The sequence below is a fragment of the Danio rerio genome, chromosome 5 (assembly GCF_052040795.2).
Source record: "Danio rerio strain M-AB ecotype USA chromosome 5, GRCz13ab, whole genome shotgun sequence".
Lineage (NCBI taxonomy): Eukaryota > Metazoa > Chordata > Actinopteri > Cypriniformes > Danionidae > Danio > Danio rerio.
Window position 1 is genome coordinate 13,555,303 of NC_141025.1, and position 19,323 is coordinate 13,574,625.

At 36.4% G+C, this 19,323-nt stretch overlaps 1 protein-coding gene across 1 annotated transcript in view; it reads left to right on the plus strand.

Annotated features, from left to right (window-relative positions):
- The window catches only part of pole (polymerase (DNA directed), epsilon), a 63,381-nt gene that overhangs the window by 15,299 nt on the left and 28,759 nt on the right, over positions 1–19,323 (plus strand). Inside the window, 16 exon segments of the mRNA NM_001128523.2 lie at positions 616–723; positions 845–973; positions 1,526–1,628; positions 2,565–2,711; positions 2,836–2,981; positions 6,000–6,148; positions 6,255–6,347; positions 6,800–6,944; positions 9,202–9,359; positions 11,652–11,847; positions 11,976–12,190; positions 14,375–14,477; positions 14,560–14,640; positions 16,137–16,259; positions 16,334–16,543; positions 18,295–18,507. Of these exon segments, the coding sequence (NP_001121995.2) occupies positions 616–723; positions 845–973; positions 1,526–1,628; positions 2,565–2,711; positions 2,836–2,981; positions 6,000–6,148; positions 6,255–6,347; positions 6,800–6,944; positions 9,202–9,359; positions 11,652–11,847; positions 11,976–12,190; positions 14,375–14,477; positions 14,560–14,640; positions 16,137–16,259; positions 16,334–16,543; positions 18,295–18,507 (2,319 nt within the window).

Below are 19,323 nucleotides of genomic sequence, written 5' to 3' on the forward strand. Positions count from 1 at the left end.
TGAGCATGTTGTATTTCCATCTTACCAGGGCCAGACAGAATGTTTTGCTAATTCTGTGCAGAATATTGTAATAAAAAAAATTATAAGAATAGATCTGGATTTATGTGGAAAGATTTAGAGTGTAGAAGCTCACATAGGAACACATAAAAATTCACAGTTAGAACAAAGTTAACTAAAAGCTAACAAAGCTCATATAATACATCCACTAAAAGAGAAATGATATTACTTTACAAATTGTATTGTACATAATACCTCGAAATATTTGCATGTTGTTCAATAATATTTCTGAAATTAATAAAGAAAAGTGAATAAATGTTTACACACATTTATATTAACTGTTAAAATGGTGGGTTTTACACAACACCTTTATGCTTTCCCAGCACAAATCAGTTTAGCATAATTGCAAAAATTTAAGTGGATTGAACATAAAACAATTAAGTTGTCCAAAAAACACGCCAAGATTTGCGTTGTTTCTGCTCATTTTAAATAAGTAGTTTGAAAAAGAAACAATAATATATATTTTTTGAGTGTTAGTAAATTAATAGATTGAATAATTGGCTTCACGTGCAGATTTCATGTCCTACATATTACTTATGATTTGTCTCATTTGAACAGAATCCTGCAGCATTTGACTTTTTGATTCAGAGGGTGGAACGTACTCTTCGTCATGCAATTGAGGAAGAGGAAAAGATTCCTCTTGAGCAGGTTACCAACTTTAATGAGGTCAGTTGCAATCTTGTGTTTATTCAGTATGTTTTGTTGTTGTTTTTTGTCTGTGGACATTTGATGCTTGCTTTACAAAAGCCTGCTCAAATTTGACTTGTTGAATTTTTTCCTGTTTCAGGTGTGTGATGAGATCAAGAGGAAGCTGGTCTCTTTGAAGGAAGTGCCCAACAGAATCGAGTGTCCTCTTATTTACCATCTTGATGTAGGGGCCATGTACCCCAACATAATCCTCACCAACAGACTACAGGTACAGGGCAGTTCTCTGCTTCTTAAAGGGACCGCTCACCCAAATATTGAAATTTAGATTCTCTCTTCTGTTGAACACAGAACAAGATATTTTGGGATCAGGGTGGGGCCAAGCTGGAGTCTCTCTCTGATAACCCGCGTCTGCAATAGCTGGGGAAATTCCAAATTGAACCAAAACAAACGATTACAATTGGCTTGAGATTGGCAATAAAAAAATGTGTAAACTAGCAGAACCTGGCAATTAAAAAACAAGTTATTTGGAAAAAAAAGCTGAAAAACTGTAACCATTAACTTCGATAATAAGAAATACAAATACTGTTGAAGTCAACGGTTCCTGTTTTCCAGCTTTCTTCAAAATATCTTGTTTTTTGTTCAACAGAATAAAGAAACTCAAAAAGGTTTGAAACAAGTGTGTGCAAATTCATTTTTGGGTGAACTATCCTTTTAAGCCATTAATTTTATTCTAGCGACATTATTAGACATTTTTTTTGTCGCATTTATCTGTAAAGGCATTAAATCAGGCAAATGTTTTATTTTTTTATTTTTCTTCTAGCCTTCTGCCATGGTTGATGAGGCGACCTGTGCCGCCTGTGATTTTAATAAACCTGGGGCAAACTGTCAGCGCAGAATGACTTGGCAATGGAGAGGAGAGATCAGTGAGTGACGTTTAATGTCAAATGCATTGATTTTAACTAGGGTGACTGTAAAAGTTTTTGGTCAGTAAAATGTTTCTCATTCATTCATTTTCCTTCGGCTCAGTTCCTTTATTCATCAGGGGTCGCCACAGCGTAATGAACCGCCAACTTATCCAGCATATCTTTTACACAGCGAATGCCCTTCCTTCTGCAACTCAGTACTGGGAAACACCCATACACACTCATTCACACACATACACTACAGCCAATTTAGTTTATTCAATTCACCTATAGCGCATGTCTTTGGACTGTGGAGGAAACCAGAGCACCCTGGGGAAACCCACGCCAACACAGCGAGAACATGCAAACTCCACATAGAAATGCCAACTGGATCAGCTGGGACTCGAACCAGCGACCTTGTTGCTGTGAGGTGACAGTGCTAACCATTGAGCCTCCATGTTAAAATGTTTTTAAACTAAATAAATATGAACGGTCAACAAGGATGCATTAAATGTAATAAAGTGAAGACACTGTTCAATATAAATACTGTTCTTTTGATCTTTATTAACCATCAAAAAAAGCATGCTTTCTTCTAAAATATGTTCTTCGCCCAACTGTTTTCTAGAATGTAAATGGTGGGAAATGTTCCTTCAGCATCTGTATATAAGAATGATTTTCAAAGTATCTTGTACCACTGATAATTGTAGTACTGATGCTGAACATTTTGCCATCACAGAAATAAATTAGACTTTAAAATTAAACAGTATATTTTACAATATTCCTGTTTTCACTGGATTTTTGACTTCTTAAAACATTTAAATATCTTACCAACCTCAGAATTTTGCACAACAATGTTTTTTTTTTAAATAATGCGCTTCAGTGCTCTTCTACTGTAATGTAATTTTGCTATTATTATAATATTAGCAACCAGCAATAAAACATTTTTTTTCCTAATAGTGCCAGCAAGTAGGAGTGAGTTTCATCGCATTCAGCAGCAACTGGAGTCCGAGAAGTTTCCCCCTGTTTTTCCTAATGGTCCACCTCGTGCTTTCCATGAGCTCAATAGAGAAGAACAGGCTCGGCATGAGAAGAAGCGTTTAGGAGGTCAGTACAATCTCTTTTTTCTAGGGTGTCCACATTAAACACAGCCAAAATCATGTGTTTCTCTCACTTTTTATCTGTACAAAATGTGAGGTGTATGTTAATAAATGTGTATTTGTTTTCTTAGACTACTGTAGAAAAGCCTATAAGAAGGTTCACCTGACCAGGCTGGAGGAGAGAGTCACTACTATCTGCCAGAGAGAAAACTCCTTTTATGTTGACACAGTTCGAGCCTTCAGAGACCGTCGATATGAGTTTAAAGGACTCCACAAGGTACAGATTTTTTAAACCTTTTTTTTATATATAGACTCTTGATTTGTTTCATATGTAATATAAATCTGTTTCTCTATTAAAAGTAAGTAAATCAAAATCACTTCATAAGGATATGTTTTTTTATATAAAGTCCGTATTTATTATATTATGCAGGCAGGAATCATTTATATATCACATTTTAAGTATTTCTAACCAGGATGCGAGTTATACATTGTGTCTGCCGTTTTGGTAATGTTAGTTTGAGTAATTCATGCTTCAGTGAAACAAATGTATGCATTTATTTAAATTATATCTAATTTATTAATAAAATGAATTTATGTTTTCAGTATTTTGAGGAATGTTTAGTGTATTCTGACTTACAGAAAGCCTCTGACTAGCTATTAAAGTTGCTGTTGGTCAAACTTTATATCATTTTACTTTATTTTTGTATTTTATGTAGATACAAACACCTTTTTTTAAAAGAAGTGTTTTGTGAACACTTGCCATGTCTGTGCTCTAGATCTGAATGCCATCTAAAATGTCTGCTCTATATATATATATATATATATATATATATATATATATATTTTTTATATATATATATATATATATATATATATATATATATATATATATATATATATATAAAATGAGGGAATAACACACACCTGGCCATGGAGCAGCTTAGAAGCCAATTGTACAATTACTTTTGGTCCCTTAACAAGTGGGAGGCACATATGGAAACTGTTGCAATTCCTACAGCGTTTACCTCATTTGGATGTAAATACTTTCAAATTAAAGCTGTCAGTCTGCAGTTAAAGCACATCTTGTTTATTTAATTTCAAATTGATTGTGTTGGTGTATAGAGCCAAAAATGTTAGAATTGTGTCCAAATATGATGACTGTATGTACATCATTAGAAATAGTTAACGAGATATAACCAGAGTGATTGTCTGTTTTTATTCCGTTTTTCTGTCATTTATTTCTCATTTGCTGGATATTTTATTAATTTGATGATGTTGTTATATATTACACATTTTATTCATGTACTAAATGCTTCGGCAATACTGTACAAAGTGTCATGTCAATAAAGTAACCTGAAATTGAACTTGAGAGAGCAGCTTTTACCAGTGGGTTGACATGGCTCCTGAATATTATACAAATGAGAGAAAAAGTGGATTTCTTTTTTTAATTTCAACAGCCTAAAAAAAAAAAAAAAATGTACTCTTTGAAAAGTGTTTAACAGTGTCATAATAAACAAAAAAAAATGTTTGTTTGTTGGATGGATTTAGTTAACCAATTATGTGCCATGGGTAAAGGGTGTGTTTCAATCCAGCCACCACAGCAAGTATATTTCAAACCTGTGGGAAGCACTGTACTGATTGGAACGATTTATGCATTCAGTGGTACACTGCAAAAAATGCTTTTCTTACTTAGATTTTTTGTCTTGTTTCTAGTCCAAATATCTTAAAATTCCTAAAGCAAGAAGCATTTTCTAGACAAGAAAAACATATAGTCTTGTTTTCAGAAATAATATGCCAAAATTAGGTGAGTTTTTCCTTAAAACAAGCAAAATAATCTGCCAATGGGGTAAGCAAAATAATCTTACGTCAAAAGAAAAAACAAGATTAATTTGCTTACCCCATTGGCAGATTATTTTGCTTGTTTTAAGGAAAAACTCACTTAATATTGGCATTTTATTTCTCAAAACAAGACAATATGTTTTGCTTGTCTAGAAAATGCTTCTTGATATAAGAAATTTTAGATATTTAGACTAGAAACAAGACAAAAAATCTAAGCAAGAAACGCATTTTTTGCAGTGTATGAACCGGTTTAGTGGGTGGTCAAATGTATTTTTATAATATTTATTATTTTAATTATGATTATTATCATTTGATATAAAGGTCATTTGAAATATATAGAGATATAACACACATCTTGTTTTGATGTTCTTTATGGGGGATCAGTCACCCCCAAACCCTCTGTAATTTGCACCCTGTTTGTAATAAGTGAAATAGAAATTCATAATAAATAAAAATGATTTCTATTGGGTTATGATTTGTTAGGATATGACTATATTTGAACAGGAACCGCCTCTTTGAAAATTTGGAATCTTGAGAAAAAAATCTATATACTTGAGCAGTGTTCACACCAGAACTTGGATAGACGCGTGAGCCTTTTAAGTTTACTCGCTTTATCCGCCCGTCAAGTTTGCTTCATTCATGCATCAAATTCACTTCACAAAAGATGCGTATTCACGTCATGGGCAGGGCTTCTGTGTGGCTAACATGGATTTTATTGAGAGAATAGCTGTGTTTATGTGATTTAGGAATGCTGAAAAACAGTGTTGATTTGTTCGGGGCCTCGTCTGAGTCCACTAGATCCTTTCAGAGGTGCACTAGCTCTGTGAGTTCATCAACTCCCCTAGAAACAGCGGTGCTTCCGACTAAGCCGAGCCCAGTTTGGTGAACTGTGGTCCAGTGTTGGCAAGAGGATTTCTGACACCAACAACAGGCACAATGTCATAATCACACCCCTACAAGAGAAAGCTCTTGATTGGTTAATGCGGCGCGAATGCCTGCTAAAGTTTAGATTTTCCAATTTAAGCAATTCACTCAAATCGCGCCACTTCATTCATGTGAATCACGTCATTTGTGCCACCTCATTCGCGTGTATAACGCCGCAGGATGTCTATTCGCGTCTTTGCATTGACTTAACATGTAAATCGCTCACGCTTGACACTTAGTCCACTCCTGGTGTGAATGCAGCATTATAAAATTGTCTTTAAAGCTAAGAGATCAAAGCAATGCATGTTAATAAACAAAAAAAACTATTGTTGATGTATTTACAGCTGGAAATGTACAAAATATTTGATTCATGGAAAAAGATCTACACTTAATATTCTATACTTAATATGATTTTTGGCAATAAAAATCAATAATTTCGACCAATACAATCTATTTTTGGCTATTACGAAAATATAAATGTGCAGCTTAAGTTCTGTGGTTCAGGGTCACATTTATTCATGAATGTGTCCAGGTGTGGAAGAAAAAGCTGTCTACAGCACAGGATAATGGGGACGCAGCGGAGGTGAAGCGCTGCAAGAACATGGAGATTCTTTATGAGTCTCTTCAGCTGGCCCACAAGTGCATCCTCAACTCCTTTTACGGATACGTCATGAGAAAAGGGTATTGAGCTATCAGATATACCTGATGAGGTCTTATCATGACATTACTGTTTGTTTTCTAAATGTTTTTATGCAATTTACCACATTGCTCATATTATAATTCTCAGAGCACGTTGGTACTCAATGGAGATGGCTGGGATTGTTTGTTACACCGGTGCCAACATCATCACACAGGCCAGAGAACTCATCGAGCAGATTGGGTCAGTCTCTTACACCAAACCCATAAATGAAGCCAATTAAACAGTTTAGATACTATTTAACTCATTTTATTTAACACATAACTCTGAATTGCTTGATTCTGATTGGTAAGTTGTTACCTGATAATGGCCTTAATGTCAGTATTTAAACCCAACACTTTCATATTACATGATTTCGCATATTTTATTTAAAGTACATAGCACTAGTATCTCATCTTGTATCTGTCACAGTTATTGAATGTATTTATTGTCAGAGAAAAGTGGATGATTTCACTATAATTAGGCAACAGTAAGGTGACCGTTGTATAGTTTAAGTTCCACTTGTTGCTTGTTTTTTTTTTTTTTTACAGTAGATTTGTTTAGTGTTTGTATAGTGAAATTAATTACTTATTTAATTTATCTGGTTTTATTTTTGGCTTCTTTCACTTCACTTATCACTTATTCTTGATTTTCAGGAGGCCTCTGGAGTTGGACACTGATGGTATATGGTGTGTTCTTCCCAATACCTTTCCTGAGAATTTTGTCATCAAATCCACCAATGAGAAGAAGCCAAAAGTGACCATTAGTTATCCTGGAGCCATGCTCAATATTATGGTCAAGGTAATTTATCTTGCTTCTTATTTGACCAGTAATGATAATTTTGATGTGATGTCACACTATTAGAGGAACGACACCCTGGCAGGCAAAACATTAGTATCCCCCACTGCCGGCCAAGTCACGGGCTGAGCCAAAAGCCGTATAATTATCATGCGATAAGATATAGTTTTAGTAACCACTATGTACTGCGCTTTTACAGAAATGATCTCCAACAAAGAACACCCAGAAAGGAGAAATGTATATATCTCTGCCAAATCGTAACATCAGCGTTTGCTTTTTATACAGTTTCTATTTTAATTTGCAGATTAAGTGCAATTAAAGTAGGGATGCACCGATACAGATTTTTTAGCCGAAATCGATAACCGATAACTCTTCAGATTGGAGGCCGATATATATATATATATATATATATATATATATATATATATATATATATATATATATATATATATATATATATATATATATATATATATATATATATATATATATATATATATATATATATATATATATATATATATATATTAATATATATAGGCCGATAATTATAAATATTTCAAAATGTTATATTTTTATACAGCAAACTTGATAAAAGATTAAACTGCTCTTATGAACTGAATAGTCTATACTCAAAGCAAAAAAGCTATGATTTCAAAATTGCAAGGTGATTATAGACCTAAATTCACATAAATCAGCATGCAAAAATACATTTTTTTTCTTCATAGCAAATTTACATGCAACTTGACTGTTGCATAAAAATTATAGGTTAAATAACAAAATAGGATTTAATCAACAAGCAAGTTAGATATATTTTAAATAAAATGAAAATAAAAGAGCCTTTTTTAGAGCTGTTTTGACAGTTCAGAGCCACCGTACAAGCAAAAATCTAGATACAGATAGTAAGTTTTACTTAAGAAAATGCGGTATAGATTTGTCCTATTTGGTGTTTTAGATTATTTTAAACAAATGTAGCTGCTGCTTGTCAATCAGACAATGCTTCTACGTTCGTTCTTGCTGTCAATTGCAGGAAAATGATTGATCAAAAGTTTATGATAAATCTCTGTGAGTTTCACTCAACTGTGGGCGCAGATGACTTTGTGACAAACACAGAGCATAATATAAAGACAGACTGTGGCGGCGTGTTGAGGACGCACCTCTCCCCCGTGCTGCGGTAAAGCCTGTCAGATCAGTGTGTGTTTGTGCACGGTGACCGCTCTCACGCGCGCTCCTTATAATCTATGATTATTCCGATTAAACTGAATACAATCTTACATCAACAACACATGGCAAGCAACGCGTTGATAATAACAAATAACCATATTAGATTACAAACAACCTAAAAAGTTGTTCAGCACATGTGCAGCGCTGCTGTTATGTTTACACATGTTATATTTTTGTCCTGAGGTGATTTAAACCAAAATACAAAATGGCACTCTATCAAACATATCTACAATGATAAGGAACATGGTAACTTACTGAGTTATTAACGCACAGCAATACCACATGAAGGAAGGACGGACTTTGAAGGAATAAACAATTTAAGTAGGGCTCCATTATAGTGCACTGGACAAGTTTGAACATGTTTCGCCCACATATGCACGAGGCAGGCAGTTCTGTACAATTACGTAATTTATCAGCTTAAAGATATCAGCCTAATTTAGACATCAGCTCGATAACGATAGTTTTAAAAATAGCATTTATCGGCCGATAACGATATGGTCACCGATGTATCGTGCATCCCTAAATTTAAGTATTAATCAAAATGCAAAGTCGAAGTATAAATATCAGAATTGAAAGAATAGCTATAAAGAATTAGTCTAATCAAAAGAAACTGACATGAAATATAAACGCAGATATTTACGCACTTTAACGGCATCACCAATGACTAAATTGCTGAGGAATATACACAAGATAGATGTAAGCATTACTGAATTGTAGCTCTGACAGGGACATGACTGTTTTAAATGCCTGCGGGTGCAGTATATAAATCGCAAGTGCCCACAATTCACAGTTTGTGATCATGTGATCTGTTTCATTATGTTGATATGTAATCCAAATATTCGAGCTTGAAAGAGATGGAAATGTAATTAAATTGTGCTGAATTTCTATAGAGATCACAGTGTAGCTGCTGTTGTGGCCCATTTTTTGTGACTGAAAATGATCAATAAGCAGGTTGATTGTATATTGAAACGGAAGAGATGATTTACAAATGATAACCCCAAAATATATATATTTTTTTATCCTTTTGTCACTGTAGGAGGGCTTCACAAATCATCAGTATCAAGAGTTGGTGGACGCCGCATCTCTTACCTATGAGACCAGAGCAGAGAACAGTATCTTCTTTGAAGTTGATGGCCCGTACTTGGCTATGATCCTGCCTGCCTCCAAAGAAGAGGGAAAGAAACTAAAGAAAAGGTGAGCAAACCTTCAGATCATTACTAAAATGTTTTAAAATCTCTTAAGAACTAGATTTTTTTTCTTTAGAAGATTTCTCATTGCAACTCGTTTAGGATGAAATCTTAACCCTAAAAACAAATGTAGTGATATACTGAAATTTTAGCAGCTCAAAATATTATACCAAGAATAGATTTTGAATAAAGTCGACTGAAATTACGTTTAATTAGCACTTCTTGATAGCATATTTGGATAAGACACAGCAGGGATGGACTTAATTAATACATCACAATGTTTTCTGGTATTTGTTGCAAGAAGGATAATGATGATATAATTCATGAGTATACACTGAGAGACAAAAACAGCCTCTATCTTTAAAGAAAAGTATTATCATAGGATCAAAGTATTATCAAGGATTATAAAAAAATACATAAGCAGATGTGCTAAAGCACATTAAAAATGACCTTTGTAGGGCTGTGGGTGTCCAGGAGCAGAGTAAGAGACTTCTGAGATACTGTTGTGATCACACGTTGTAATATTTCTTATTTCGCTAGAGGGCGCCCTTGCACACAAACTAAACTTTAAAAGAAAACCCACTAAGATTGCCTTGTTTAAGAAATTATTATTGTTATTATTATTATTATTATTATTATTAATATTATGGATGTCTGTTCAAACACACACCCGAAGGCCAGAGTGTTCACTGGCGTGTACAGATTATGTTTGGGAAACGGCATCTATTTATCACTATGGAGCGTGTCTGCGTGTTTTGCTAATGACTAAAATTGAACAAATATGTGTAATAGATTTGTATGTAATTTGATAATTATGTATCCTCTCTTTCTTTATTATTGTTATTATTATTATTTTAATTGAATTCCTTCTTTTCTTATTTAATCCTTCTGGTTAAGGAATGTGAAGTGTTGTATAATGAAACTGCACATGCTGGTTCTTGTTAATAAAGCAAAAAAATCAGACTGGTATCGCCGATGCCTTCGATACCAATACTGTATGCTGATATATCTTATGTGTCTAATAAATGTAAAAAAAGTAGTGTATTTTAAATCATAGCTTCAAAACAGTATTTGTTTTTTTTATTTTGAGGTATATTGAGGTAGTGACCTCATTTATAATATAGCCGAGCTAAGAAAACAACAGGAAAAAAAAAAACAATCATATGGAGATGCAATCATATACAAGTACGTTCAAACAAAAAAAGAAAATATTTGTGTAAAATCATAAAATGGCAAAACATTCTTGGTTGTTTGTAGAGCACAAATAGCCCCATGTGATGCTACGTTTGCTCTCTTGCTCTGCCATTGTTGTGACCATTGATATGCATTTCCCCAGGTGGAAGAAAAAGAGTAGTTCCCACCAAGCGCATATTATTTAAGCGAGATCTTGACGGTTTAGTTTCTTTCCACTGTGTTCCAGTTAATAATATTAATTTCCTCAAATTACTGAAGTATCAAATGTATCAATGTTTTTATTTGAGAATCGATCTTAGAGCATAAAGATCTGGTATCAGAGGTATCAATATTTCAGTATTGATCTACACATCACTAGCTCCATATGTAGATTACTGAAGAAAAGACATCTGCTATCACTTCTTCACGTATAATATATTGATATCTAGAATAATATCTGCATTATTTGTGTTCTTACAGTCATTTGGGGTATTTTATAAGCGTGAAATATATATATATATATATATATATATATATATATATATATATATATATATATATATATATATATATAATTGCAATGTAAATGGATTTAGCCTATATCACTGTTTTAAATACTTTAAAAAATTGCATGATTTCTTTCTCATTCTGTGATATTAAACCGAGTCTGGTCACAAAAAGGAGTGATTTCAAACACTCGACTGCTGTAAAAAAGCAAATTTTAAGTAAAAGCAAATCCCATTTCTAATCTGAATCAGTAAATCTATTTGTAAACCGTCTCAAAAATGCAAAACTGTTGAAAACATGCTACTTAAATAGATCATTGCATGGATTGATTATAGGTTTTATTGTCATGCCTACAGTAGTTTAGTTTTTATTTAATAATGCGCAGAATTTTTACTCCATCCCAAGTAGGGGGTACAGTAGGGGTGGGAATATAATATCATTCGATTAAAAACTTAGTTTCTTTTAAAAATAGTTTATTTCTTTGCTTCCATCTTAAAATGTATTATATTTTTGGTATTTTGGTGCATTTAAATTTAAAGTTCTCATGAAACATTTTGTCATTGTTTTGTATCTATGGTGATACTGTTTTGTCTTGTGTTCTTATCTTCTTTATCCTCAGATATGCTGTGTTCAATGAGGATGGCTCTCTGGCAGAGCTGAAGGGGTTTGAAGTGAAAAGGAGAGGAGAACTTCAGCTCATTAAGATCTTCCAGTCGTCTGTGTTCGAGGCGTTCTTGAAAGGCACAACTCTGGAAGAGGTTTACGCCTCTGTGGCTAAAGTGGCTGACTACTGGCTTGATGTGCTCTACAGCAAGGTGTCGACAAATGTTACTAAATCTTACGTAGCTTTAAATGGAACAGTATGGGAATGATCACTGATGTATTTAATTATAATAAATGCAAATGGTACTTGGTTAAAATAATTGTTTATTTTGTTTTTAAGGCTGCTAACATGCCAGATGCAGAGTTGTTTGAGCTGATTTCGGAAAACCGTTCGATGTCTCGTAAACTGGAAGATTATGGTGAACAGAAATCCACCTCCATTAGCACCGCCAAACGTCTTGCTGAGTTTCTTGGCGATCAGATGGTGAAGGACGCCGGCCTCAGCTGTCGATATGTCATCTCCCGCAAACCAGAGGGCTCGCCTGTCACTGAGAGGTGAGCACATGGGGAATGGAAAGAAAAACAAAAAACAGCAGTGGCGCAGTAGGTAGTGCTGTCGCCTCACAGCAAGAAGGTCGCTGGTTCGAACCTCGGCTCAGTTGGCGTTTCTTTGTGGAGTTTGCATGTTCTCCCTGCCTTCGTGTGGGTTTCCTCTGGGTTTCCCCCACAGTCCAAAGACATGCGGTACAGGTGAATTGGGAAGGCTTAATTGTCCGTAGTGAATGAGTGTGTATGTGAATGTGTGTGTGAATGTTTTCCCAGAGATGGGTTGCAGCTGGAAGGGCATCCACTCCGTAAAAACGTGCTGGATAAGTTGGCGGTTCATTCCGCTGTGGCGACCCCGGATTAATAAAGGGACTAAGCCGACAAGAAAATGAATGAATTCTGTTTTCTTCACACCTAACGAACAGACAAAGTTAATCAGAGTACGTTTATGACTAGTAGTAAACAACTAGCAATCATCAAAAAGCAAACATAATGTGGTGGTAATTCGTGGTGTCGTGGTAAATAATAAGCAAAGTTATTAAATTAAATGATGTCATTTAAAATTACATAATGTAGCCTACCTAAAGCGAAGGAGTGAAGTTCTCAGTTGGCATCGATAAGGTTTACAGTAAAGCAGGTCACACAAAGGATGTGATACGATTCGCACATGACAGTTGGAAGTAGCACACAACACACACATGCACATTCCCATGTTATTTAATATGAAACTATTCAGATAGCGCTCTGTGACACAGCAGAAAACTGAACATTGTCCTGAGTCGTGGCTGGGCGCTGCAGAAAGCTGCTAACATGCGGCTCCAGCGTGTGTACCCTGATAAAAACCTATGTTTAGAATTCTAAAGCCGAGCAGCGCTTATGGTTTGTGACCCCCTTAACGCCGAGGTAGTTGTCGTTGTTGAAAGATGTTTAATGGTCCCCAGTCAGTGCCACACCCCTCACCTCTACCATCTTCTCGTTTTTTGCGGTTTTCTCTACGGCATGCTGGTCATGTATTCTCCTCATGGTTGTTTGCATTGCAGGAAGTTTGTAAGATGGATCACCTGTGGCCGCCTGGAGAACAAGCTCGAGCCAATCTTCTTCAACCACGCCGATGGGCCGTCAGCTAGTGGCAATCCACTGAGCGAGGAGATTAGTTAGCTTGGCTGATAAAGCTGTGCTGAAGGGCTTGCCTTGGTTGCACTCTGTTAGATTTTGCTGTATTTGGCTTAACCATTCTTGGGTGGCTCGCCACTGTATTATATTACTCTAATACATAAAATAAGTAAGCTGACCAAAGTTCTTACAGGAAGAAGACTTTATTGAAGACTATGCATAGTGCAGTTCCTCAGCAGTGATGTTAACCCATCGGTCTTCAAGTAACTTTACTCAAAGTACTGTCTGTGCGACAGTACTTTATACTAGCATCAAACAAACCATTCTGTGTTTACGAGGCTCAGCAGGACCCTCTTATCAGATGTTTCAGCTGTTGTTTTGCTAATACCCATTGAGATTGTAAAAGGGTCATTTAGTTCACACCTATCAGTTTGTGGGGGTTGAGGCACAGGTCACCCCATCATATCACATCAGAGTTTAATCGATGTAAATGCAACTGAACTAAAATCCACATAATTTTGAACTTAAACATAGTAGTTTAACAACACCTCATCCTCTGCACTACATCGGTGCTCAGCCCGGCATCTTCTGCATTAGCTAGGGGATGGTTGGCGTTTAGGTGGTACTTGAGACTGGAAGAACACCTACAGTAAACCATTCCTCATTGCAGAAGGTGCAAACAACCTTTGTTTTGTCGAGATTTCCATTTAGAGGCTTCTTAAAAAATAAATTTTCCCTAAAGCAAACTCGGAGGCTTCGTAGCTGCATCCATGTTAGCATGTCATGTTTAATGTGGTAATTTCACAGTAGGAGTACACACAGATTTGAAGACAGATTTGTACCTACAGTGCAATTCGGCCAGATTTACATCCGTGCTAAAATATCAAGGTGAAAGTCATCATATGTTGCGTAGTATAGACCCAGCTCCCAACCTAACTGTGAGAATAGATTAACGATGAAATATATATATTTTTTACCACCCGATAAGAGTCTCGCGTCAACGCAGCACGTTAAAGCTGATAAAGCCCACCACTAGTAATAATACATTGTTGTTTATTTTCTTTAATTTTTCCTACACAGGGCAATCCCGCTAGCCATTTTTCAGGCTGAAGAGAGTGTTAAAAAGCATTTTCTACGGAAATGGCTGAAGATGCCCAGTCTCCATGACCTTGACATAAGATCTGTGAGTACAATAGGTAAAATTTAAGAAATATTACTTTGCCGTTTTTACAGTTTTTCATATATGGTTTGTTCCCCCATGTTAGATTCTGGACTGGAGTTACTACATTGAGCGTTTGGGCAGTGCTATTCAGAAAATCATCACAATCCCCGCGGCTCTACAACAAGTAAAAAAAATCTCCACTATCATTTCAACCCCTTTATGTTCTTGTATTTGTTCCCAGGGAATACATGAATACTGATCTTAGGTACTGTGTATAGAAAAAAAAAAGTGCTTGCCAGATGCAGAAATATAAGTGTACATTTTGTTGTTAATTTGGTTTCTCTATGTTGCCCTGTCCACTTTGAATTTGTTCCACTTTATATAGAGAATAACAAAACATAAAATAAGTATAAGAAATAAAAACTACAGAGAATAAAAATAATTAAACACAGATTAAAATGTGTTAAAACAGGTTTTAAAAGAAGAAAAAAAGATATAATAGTGCGATCTATTGGACATAGCACAGTTCTCATTCAGTAAAAGCACAGCTAAACAGATGTTAATTATAATGCTGTTTTTCCCATCACTGTACAGTGTTCCAATTGGTTGTGACTGCTGAAATCTTTAGGGCTCTATTTTGACGGTCCATGCGCAAAATGGAAAGCGCAGACGCTTTCAGGGCGTGTCAGAATCCATATTTTCTAATATAAGGACGGGAAAATCCGCTTTGCGCCGTGGCACATGGTCTAAAAGGGTTGAGTTATTTTCTTAATGAGTTACAGGTGTGTTTTGAGAATAAACCAATCAGAATCTCATCTCCCATTCCCTTTAAGAGCCTTGCGTCGCGCCGTAAGCGCATTTGCTATTTACATGGCGTAAAGTAAGTTCACTTTCGCTCTTACTCTCGTAAATAGGGAAACCTTTACGCACAGACATCAATTAGCCTAAATTAATAAATAATTAATTTCGTTTGTTAAGCGCAAAGATTTGTTTCAAAACTATTTCTAAATTCAGTTCTAATTTCTATCAAAGGAATAAATGAACAATAATAACAAAGTGTGGTCAAAATACTGAGTTATTTCAAATACACCTGCTGTGCCCCATATGGTCTAAAACCTGACAAGTGGACAAATCTAAGCTTGTTTTTAATAAAACAAATATAAATATGGATATAATAAATAATACTGCTAATAATAATAACATTTTACAAAAGCTAATTGAATGAACTGAAAAAGCCTCCCGAGATGAACGATTCAAGGCAATGGTTTTTAAATTCATGTTGGCTAGAAAATAATGTTTTGTAATATTTAATTCTTTATATTTATATCCTATATATGTATTAAACAGCGTGTAAGTGAGGCGCACTCTGCGCCAGAATTTAGACCGGGTTTGTTCTGGTCTAAAGAAAAGACTATTACAGTTTCTCAAAATAGCAATGCGCAAAAACACGCCTGCTTTTTTAGACCAGAATGCCTATGGGCGCACATATGAGCGCAAATGCATTTGCTTTTTATACAGCTTGCCGCAAATTGTCAAAACGACTCTTGCGCCAAGCTGAAATTGGCAAATAACAATTGTGTCACGCCTTGCGCTACATTTTGCGGGTGTATGATAAGGCCCTTAGTGTATAGAGAAAAGAATATGCTGTATTTGAAGTCTACTACTGTTTTTTTTGTTCAGGTTAAAAACCCAGTGCCCAGAGTACGCCATCCAGACTGGCTGCACAAGAAACTTCTGGAAAAGAATGACATCTACAAGCAGAAGAAGATTAGCGAGCTCTTCACCAGTGAGGGAAAGAGACAGGTACGTCTACAGTCGCACTCACCATTCCTACAACTCTGCTTTTGTATGCACACCTTTTCTCCTGTCTCTCTCAGGTGGCCCAACAAACTCTAGCAGCAGGCGAGACTCCAGATATGGAGGATTTGGCTGCTCCTCAGCGCCCCGTGCAACCTGCTATCCTCATCAGCACAAAGAGGAAGAGGATCTCTCAAGGAGAGGACAGTCAGACTGAGACTCAAGAGCAAGAACTCACACAGTCTTGGAGAGAAATACTGGGCCCACCACCGGCCATGGGTGCCACCCGGGTAATACAGACGGCATTATTATATATACAGGGCTCAGCATAAAGTAGTGCATTCCTTACAGATCTCTATTTTAATATAACATTTTCCATAGGATGCTTTGCTATAATATATTTGTGCATGTAAATTAGATTAGTCAGTACCAAAGTAAAACTGGAACTAATCTAACAAAAAACTAAAGATCGCAGTCCAAAAATTAGTACACCCAAATCAATATCTTGGGGAAAAATATTAATTAGAATTGGAATAAACAGAATAAATCAAGAGAAACATATGTTGCGCATTGTTTCTAATACCTTTTGGAAGTTTAAACCTTTTATAAAGGTCTTTTCATACTGTATGAAATTGTTTTCTTTGAATTTGTTTTACTAAATATTTGGATAGAAACCTTGCACACAGAGTCTGATGTGTATTCTTTTGCAAAAAATAAAATAAAATTCAACAGAGTCTTCAAGAAGTAAAGATGATTTTGTCATGCTCTGGCTTCTGCTGCAGGATATCCTGAGAGATAAAAAGTACTTCTGCAAAAATAAAAGTGCTTGTGAGACAATCCAACAGCAATATGGAGTTTGGCTTTTGATTGAACAGTGGCTGTGAACTGTGAAAAAATCTAAATCAGGGGTCTCAAACTCGCGGCCCGCGGACCGTTTGCGGCCCTCAGTGCAATATTTTGTGGCCCGTGCCGACCACTGTACACTGACAGAATCAGCGGAGCGGGGAGAGAGAGCGCTCCCCGCTCCGCTGATTCTATCCGTACACAGCGGTCACTGGCATTCCATGCCCGCCGTGTAAACAAAGGGGCGGGGATGCCGGTGACGTCACCACGCACCCCGCCCCTTTGTTAGACGCTGTGACGGGCGGGAAGTGTTAGGAGGGAACTTGCGCCGGCCAGAACCAAGGTAAGCTGTTCCCGCCCCTGCCTGCCACTTAGCTACCTATCTGCAGCCTGCCACCTACCTAGCTACAGCCTGCATCTTATATATATTATAGGTAGATACAGACTGGTACAGACTGATGTGACTGGAGTGGGGTGGGGGTGTTTTATTTATACATATATACGCCTTTTTTTTAGGTGAGGGCAGGCACGTGCACACATAGGGCAACACAGCTGATCAGTACGCGCGCGACAACACAGCTGATCAGTACGCGCGCGACAACACAGCTGATCAGTACGCGCGCGACAACACAGCTGATCAGTACGCGCGCGACAACACAGCTGATCAGTACGCGCGCGACAACACAGCTGATCAGTACGCGCGCATCCACTCTGCAGTGGGTGAGGGAATGGAAGTTTTGAGTGAGTTCCCCCAAGCCATACTGAGGGTCTCAACTGCTTCCGCTCTAAAGTCAAATGTGGTTCAGATTTGTGAGAAGAAGCGCTGTCAAGTCTCTGGCAGCAAGGAGTAGGCAAAAGATGCCATGTTCAGAAGAACTGTTCATAATCTTCACTCAATGTTCTATTAATGTTCAGGACACTTCATGTTCAGAAGAAATAATTAAAACTGTTAATAATGACATTTGAGGACTTTTTTTTTGTGAAATCCCTTATGCGGCCCAGCATCACCCAGACTTTGCCTCCTGCGGCCCCCAGGTAAATTGAGTTTGAGACCCCTGATCTAAATTGAACAGATTTTTTTAGATAAAAGTTTTGGAGGCAGATTGTAAACCTAATTGACACAACATGAGATTGTGTATTTTTTATTACATGCCAAAAACTAAGAAATGTGTCTGTATTTGTGTGTGTGTCTGCATAGGAGGAAATATTAGTCTGGTTGCGCTACCATAAGAAAAAATGGGAGCTGCAGCTTCGGCAGAGAAAGGAACGTCGGAAGCGGCGGCGTTTGATTGATGGGGAATCTCAGCCGACTGGAGGCGGTGTTATTCGTGGCGGACCCACAACAGGGCTTGGCAGCTTCCTGCGGAGGACCGCTCGCAGTATTCTAGACATGCCTTGGCAGATTGTACAGGTACATTAGTCTTGATATTTAAAGGCAAGGCAAGGCAAGTTTATTTATATAGCACATTTCATACACTGTGGCAATTCAAAGTGCTTTACATAAACGAGAATAAAAGAAACAAGTAAAATAAAAATAAAAACAAATAATAAAAATGCATAAAAAACATAAAAACAGGTAAAATGTGATATAAAAGAATGAAGAAGAAGAGAAAAACATGATAGTGCGATCTGTCGGACGCAGCACAGTGCTCATTCAGTAAAGGCACAGCTAAACAGATGTGTTTTCAGTCTTGATTTGAATGTGCCTAGTGTTGGAGCACATCTGATCATTTCTGGAAGCTGATTCCAGCAGCGAGGGGCGTAGTAGCTGAAAGCTGATTCACCCTGCTTTGACTGAACTCTTGGAACTTCTAGTTTATATGATCCTAAAGATCTGAGTGATCTGTTAAAATTTGTATTCAGTGAGCATATCTGTGATGTATTTAGGTCCTAGGCCATTTAGTGATTTATAGACTAGTAATAATACTTTAAAATCTATTCTGAATGTAACTGGCTAAAAGAATGTAACTGAATGTTACTTAAAGCTTTAATGCAAACGTAATTTGCTTGATCATTTATTATCATTTAAAAAAAAAATTTCCAAAGTGAATGAAAAACGTTTTAAAAGAAAAAATAAAATTTAAATAACAGTTTTTAATTTAAAGTGTAATTCATTACTATGGCACCTTTCTGGATTTTCAGTGTCATTGCTCTAATTTCAGATTCACGTGATCCTTCAAAAATCATTTTTGATGTGCTGATTTAGTGCTGTTATTTTCAAACTATT